The 7,201-nt window shown below is 39.3% G+C and overlaps 1 protein-coding gene across 1 annotated transcript in view; it reads right to left on the minus strand.

Moving 5' to 3' along the window:
• Window positions 1-5,525: 5,525 nt before the first annotated feature.
• The window catches only part of LOC111320569 (transmembrane protein 26), an 8,654-nt gene continuing 6,978 nt past the window's right edge, over window positions 5,526-7,201 (minus strand). The window contains exon 3 of the mRNA XM_022923225.2: window positions 5,526-7,201. This exon is cut by the window's right edge and continues 172 nt beyond it. Coding sequence (XP_022778960.1) covers window positions 6,303-7,201 — 899 coding nt within the window. The 3' untranslated portion in view covers window positions 5,526-6,302.

A 7,201-nucleotide genomic window follows, 5' to 3' on the forward strand; every position in this document is an offset into this window, starting at 1 on the left:
TTTTCAAGTGCAATTTAATGCGGAATTCACGAGTGAAGTAATGGATTTTCCTTGAATCGCATAACTGAATAAAAATGAGAAAAAAAAGGAAACAGCATTAGTTAAAATTGTTATGTTTACGTAGATGCGAAACAATATCACTTAGCCTCGTTTTCAACTCGCAATTCCACCCCAAATACCTCGCTTCGTTAACCAATCACAATGTCACATTTTATTCAATGATGCGATTCTCATCTCATATCCAACAAGCGCGAGTGGAATAATTGTTGTTTTTTAAAAAACGCCCCCAAGATATTAGTATCTATTACAGATACGACTTGTACCCAAACCCTGACCCATGACCCACGCCTTGTACCCGCGACCCACGGCCATTAGTCAAACTCAAAGATAAATCTAGGAAATCCTCGATAAAGATTTGACTTTGATCAATGGCGGACGTTATTTCATCAACAAGACGAAGAAGTGGAGGAGATGTAGAATGATCCTCCCGTAATCCGTATTGACTAGGCTCGATTACCAGCCGCTGTTCGGGAACCGGAGCCCGCGCTCCTCCCCAAACCCACTCTCTTCTCGGGGAGGAACGAAAAAGACCGGACTCAGAGAGCGGTGGAAATCGAGCCTATGGGAACCTATGGGAATACAAGACTTCCAGACGCTCTGAGAACTCAGTCGGACGATTGTACATGGCCCTTTAAAAAAAATTGAGAGAGGATAGGTCACGGAAGAAATATGGGTGGACCTCTGTGGTTAGAAAGAATTTCATGATCACCAGCTTGAAATACTTGTTCAGATTGAACAGATGCATGGGGATATTGTCAAAGCGTGGAGCTTTTCCTTGACAAGTGTCTATTGCTAAGCAGCAACCTTAGGTTATTAGTATATTGTATTTGCTAATTTCCCTATCGAATTTAGTGTTGTAAACTTTGCCCCGTTTATCATATGAAATATAGCTATAACCAACGAGAAACAGTAGAGTCGACTGAGTTTTTATTCCTCTCATGCATCCATTAAATTACAAAGGGTGTGAAAAGAGCTACTCTAGCAGCTAAAAAAGAACTCCTGTTTTTATACTAGATTTTAAGCGAAATAATTGGTTGTCTTGGCATTACTCATGATAAAGCTACAACCTCGGACAAAACCTGTTGAGACACATTACAAAAATACCTATTTTTGGCACTCACCCTGACAAAAATGCTTTCCGTCGCAAATTCAAAGACTGTTTCACCCCTCCCCTATTGCAATGTTGTTTGCGGTAACACAAGAAATGCATGCTTGAGCTGTTAAGCCCCAACAACATTGTAACAGGGGTGGCGAGGAGACAAGTTTGTTCCTTTTGGAAAGGATTGTTGCATGGTGGGAAATTAAAAATTGCATTGAAATGTCTCAAAAGTTTTGTCCGGGGTTGTAGACAAACAAACAAACAAACACTTTATTTACCGAGGGTAAAATACATTATTACCGGTTACCCGGTAGTTTACATAATGGTCCCCTACAAATACTCCTAAATATAAAAATACCTAGTTAAAAAATTCATAATACTAACTTTGTACTTAAAACGTCCTACTGATCTTAAAATGCTCTATCGAGGTATTTTCTTTAATGAAATTTTTCAGTAACGTTATCTTAAAATTTGAGTGGGAAGTTATGTTTCTAAAAGAGTTACCTACTAGTTTATTCCCTAGCCTACATGCACTTGAGTGGAAAGTTCTAAGCCCTGAGTTTCTTTTACAAGATGGTGTTAGAACATCATTACAGATAGCAGATCTAGTACAGTAACCATGTGTAGATCTGACATATTTAAAATATGAACTAAAATATTCAGGACAATGACCTTGGCTAACTTTATGTAGCATACAAAGTTGAACGCGTACAATGTCATCAATGGGTAACCAGCCTAATTTATTAAAAAGTTCAACGGAATTATCGTTGATGGTGGCGTCCAAAATTAATCTCCCGCATCGTTTTTGTACTTGTAACAACCTTTGAAGGTTTTCAACCGAACAATTACCCCAAACAGTACAACAGTACTCAAGAATTGGCTTAATGAGAGCATTATATAACATTTTTCTACAATCTATAGTTAACGTATATGTGCACGATCTTTCGCAGTAAAGCACTATTTAAGCAATAGTGAAAATCAGACCTGAAAAAAATTCAGGCCTGTACGGGATTCGAACCACTGACCTCTGCGATACTAGTGCAGCGCTCTACCAATTGAGCTAACAAGCCAACTGGGAGCAGGCCATCGAATTACTTCGACATAAACCCGTAGATGATAAATCAAACAACAAACATATGAAATACATATATATGAACTGCGGTTATGAAACGTATATGTGCACGATCCTTCGCAGTAAAGCACTATTTGAGCAATAGTGAAAATCAGACCTGAAAAAAATTCAGGCCTGTACGGGATTCGAACCACTGACCTCTGCGATACTAGCGCAGCGCTCTACCAATTGAGCTAACAAGCCAACTGGGAGCAGGCCATCGAATTAATTCGACATAAACCCGTAGATGATAAATCAAACAACAAACATATGAAATACATATATATGAACTGCGGTTATGAAACGTATATGTGCACGATCCTTCGGAGTAAAGCACTATTTAAGCAATAGTGAAAATCAATTTTTCTGAATTTTTTTTCAGGTCTGATTTTCACTATTGCTTAAATAGTGCTTTACTGCGAAGGATCGTGCACATATACGTTTCATAACCGCAGTTCATATATATGTATTTCATATGTTTGTTGTTTAATCTATAGTTAAATACACTTTTGCCCTCTTGAGGAGAAATATCCTAGAGTTCAACTTTTTTATAAGATAATCAATGTGTAGGTTCCAGGAAAGATAGGGGTCAAACAACACCGGGAAGTTTTTCTCCAGCTGATTCCTCAAGCCTTACGTTGTCCAAGAAAAGCTCCAACGTGGTTATTTCACTGTGATAAAGTTTTTTCGCAGTACCAATAAGTAAGTACTTAGTCTTTTTACTATTAGGTTGTATTTCATTAAGTTTAAGCCAGCTATTCGCTTTACTTAGACTCACATTAAGAGATTGTTGTATCTCATTACGATCGGCACCAGTTAACCAAATAGTTGTGTCGTCGGCATAGATGTCCACTTCAGTTTCACTTAGCAAAAGAGGTAGATCGTTCATATAAACAGAAAAGGGGAGAGGGCCTAAAATTGAGCCCTGTGGAACTCTTCTGTATAAGGACGCAGGACTAGAGAGCACACCAGAGACTGAACAAACTTGTTTACGTTCGGATAAATAGGACCTAAACCAATTCATAGCTGTTTGACTAGTGTGATACTTGGTGAGCTTTGCTATGAGAATATCATGACTGACTAGATCAAAGGCCTTACTAAGGTCGCAGTCCAGAAAAACTGTTCCCACCAGTTCACTGTTATCCATAGCCTTTAGACATATGTCAGAGATATTCAATAGTGCAGTTTCACAGGAATGATAAGGGCGGCGGGCAGACTCGGATTCTTGTAAAATAACTTGTTCACAGTTAGATACCGAAGATAAGAGGTTGCTACATGTCGTTCTAAGGGTTTAGACAGAATAGGCAAAATAGATATTGGGCGATAATTTCCTCTTTCATTTGTTGAGTCTTTTTTGTGAAGTGGCGTTACCTTTGCTGCTTTAAAGGTAGCTGGAAAAATACCTTGATTGATGCTTGTGTTGTAAACATGGGCCATGCTCGTCGATATCGCCGGCAATGCCTCCTTCAATATCCGTATGCTAATACCATCCAATCCTATTGCTTTGTTTGATGGAATTTTCTTCAGATCTGCTTCAATGATTTCTTTAGTAATAGGCGGAATACAAAAACGAACTTTATCGTGTATACGCGTATTGACAAAGTTTGACTGAAGAGTATCAAGCTCAGACTGTGTGGTTACTAAATTGTCTGATGGCTCTGATGTTATAACTGACGAAGTAAAACATTCATTAAAAGCATCCGCAATTTTCGCAGGAGCGCTTATATATTTCTCAGTAACTTTGATGATAGTAGTTGGCGCCTTTAGAGATGGTTTAGCCGGTGCACTCAGAAGTCACTAAAGATTAAGAATGAGCAAGTTCAGAGGCGAGCCACCAGAAGAGTTTTGAGTTAAACACCTGACCAGATGTCGGACTACGAGAGACTGCTTACTTTAAATGTGTCGCCTCTTGCTTACGACAGAGGAATCTTGGATCGTTAGTTCGCGCCGCGGCCAATCTGCTGGCTGCTACCTTACCGTCCTGCCAGCCCGTGAGACCAATACTTTTCAAGGTTCATATTTTTTTTTCGTAATGTAAACTTGTGGAATATGTGCAATGCAGCTTCCTAAGATTATTTCTCGCTTGTTATCGATTATTATCTATTACAAAATTATATCCCCACAAGATTTGTTGAAGTCACCTTTAATGCCATTTTTTGATGCGAACCTAATCTGTTCTTGGTCCGTCTCACGGAATTTTCTTTGTCACCATCTTAAGATTACTTTCTTAGTTTGTCTATTCATGAATCTGTATTTTCACAATAACTGTAGAAATTATTGCGCGCTCTTTGGTCAAGATCGTAGATGTAACGCAACGCTCAGCAATCCCCACCATGTTGGAGGAAAAATTTCTACTTTTAATACAACTTCAAAGTTTTAAAATATCATTTGTGAATTTCAAAAATCAGTATAGTTGGAAAATTGTTTTGAAGAAGAACTAGTCGAAGTGGAAGGGAAAGCGGAGGAAAAATCTTCCTGAAAAGAAAGCTGGCTCTCAAATCGCAACGTTGACAGATGACGGCGCCTCGTGGTCATACTGTACTTTGGCTTTGGACATTCTTGACGTCATTTTTAAGATTAATAAGGATTGTTGAATTAAAAGAAAAAGTCTTTCACCCCCATGGGTGGGCACCTCGCATGGGTCTGAGTGTCCCATTCGCACCTTTTCCTTTTGGGCAGCCCGTTCTGGGGTTCAGCTCTAGTACAAGCCTAAAAACAATTCAGACTTGTACGAGACCAAGTCGGACCGACTGAAACTGAAAGGGTTTATCATAAACCAACAAAATGACCAGTTCCAACGATCCCGCTGGGCTTGTTAGTTTAGTTGGTTATAACGAGAGATTTGATGGGCGTGCTTTACTCTCACCCATTGAGTTTCAAGTTAGCGTGACTCGCACTCCCACTAATAAAAGCACTTCTTATCCAAGTTGCGGTGAAAATAGCAGAATTCCCTTCATAGAAAGCGTTATGTTTGTTGTGTTACTGATACTTTCATTTCAGACTGAGTTGAGCGCAAGAAGCCTCAAGTTACTTAAGTTATACTTTTTTCCAACTTTTTTTCTTGTGCATAGCGGCTAAATAAATGTTCTACTAAAAGATCAGTAGTCTTTTATGACATCGTCACCCAGCCGTTGGGTCTCAGCGTGTCACGTGGCGTGAGAGTGATGTTTCAGGCTTATGCGAACAGCAAACGGCAAGGTTTAAATTTCACTTTCTTGTTAAAGTTATGAACCTTCACATTTAATGTAAATGAGATGTTTTTATCTTTCTGTTTATTTAGATCTGTAAACGCATTGAAAGAAAATTTTACGAAATCACAGGGAAGTCTTGTGGTTGGTTTATGAACAGTTTATGAAGTGGGACTTGTTCCGAAATCTCTTATTCATGTGATCAAGGGTCATTATTCTGCTCCCTTGTATATTCATTTCATCATTTTCCTAAATACTTAATGGCTTACCTTCAAGGTAGTTGCTCGTGATATCCCTTCCCTTTTTTCTGATAACATTAAGGCGTCAAGCATAAAATATAAAACTCAGTAGGACCGGGTCGAAAAGTTAATCCCCAAGCGTTAGCGATACGATTCTCTAACCACAGGCACCCCAAGCTCATGACCCAAAACGAACGCAAACATGACGGTTGTTTACCAGCGGTGTTGTGTCGAAGAGACACAACGCAAAGGGTTCGTTTCCTCGACTAGCTTCTCTATTTCGCGGGTAGGGATTGCTACAGATGCTTTTTTATCGTTAAGGAAAATAAAATTTTGTTGTTGTTGTTGTAACCGAACCCAACGAGTTTTTACAGAGGTAGAATGGAATGTTTTGTTATATAAATAATTAAGCAGTCTCGGCTTAACTAGAGTGTCCACTTCTATGTGGACACCGACCTTCTCCTTTGTAGTGAGTCATCTTCCACAAAGCAAGCGCAAAAAAAGTTTGAAAAGGGAATCTCGACATTTAAGACCCCTCAAACTCAGTATTTTATCAGATGTTTTATCACAAAGTCGAAAATCACAATACAAAACGGACACACCTTTCAAGGCATGTCATTTTTCTTACTGTCCTCATCTTTGGGATCATGTGTGGGACGTTTTACTTTGAAACGACCAGAGTTTAGGCCTCTTTTTTGGCGCCATTTTGCCTGCTGCTGGAGCCTAGAGACTAAGCTAATGGCAAGACGAGTTTGTTGCACGGATTCAATGGCAGTCTGTACATTGTTAAGCCTGTGAGAAGCATCACTGTGTGGAAAAAATTCATCAGTGTCCTCTTCTGGTGGCTTGTAATACAAAACGAAGATGCGGTAAACTTGAAGCATTACAACCAAGGCATTCTTGACCGTCAGAAAGTACAAAGTATCATGGTAAATTTGATAATAGGCAATGACTATGAGACGAATGATAAGAAAGGGGCCATCCTGCATAAGCATTGGTATAAGCAAACTTACGAGCTCAGTGTAATCTTTCGTTTTGCCAGCAAAATTGTCGACACCTTGAGTAAACCTTTTCCAACAACGAATACATCTTCCTAGGGGGGCATGCGTGGCACCTTCCTCTTCATCCATGCTCGTTACTGACTTCATTACAGGTTTGATCTCTAGTCCAGATTTAGTCTGAATGTATCTAACCCGAATTTCTTCTTTTTCTTTGTATTCTTGGCTTTGATTCCTTTTATAGGCATACAAAGCTGTTGAGGGCGCCACTTGATTTCTCCTTCTTCTAAAATCCTTCTCTTCTTTAACTTTTCTGAGCTGTTCTTCCAGCTCAGCCTTCTCTTTTTCCAGTCTTTGTGCTGTTCTTTCCATTGCGTAAATAGTCAAAGGGAACTGAAAGAGACTAACACTCCAAAACAAAATAACTGCATTGACAAAGTGATGGTTCTGAAGCATTTTTGGGTTAGTTTTTCTGATGTCGTCCTCTTTAATGATCTCGGTGAATT

Source organism: Stylophora pistillata, chromosome 10 (genome assembly GCF_964205215.1).
Source record: "Stylophora pistillata chromosome 10, jaStyPist1.2, whole genome shotgun sequence".
Lineage (NCBI taxonomy): Eukaryota > Metazoa > Cnidaria > Anthozoa > Scleractinia > Pocilloporidae > Stylophora > Stylophora pistillata.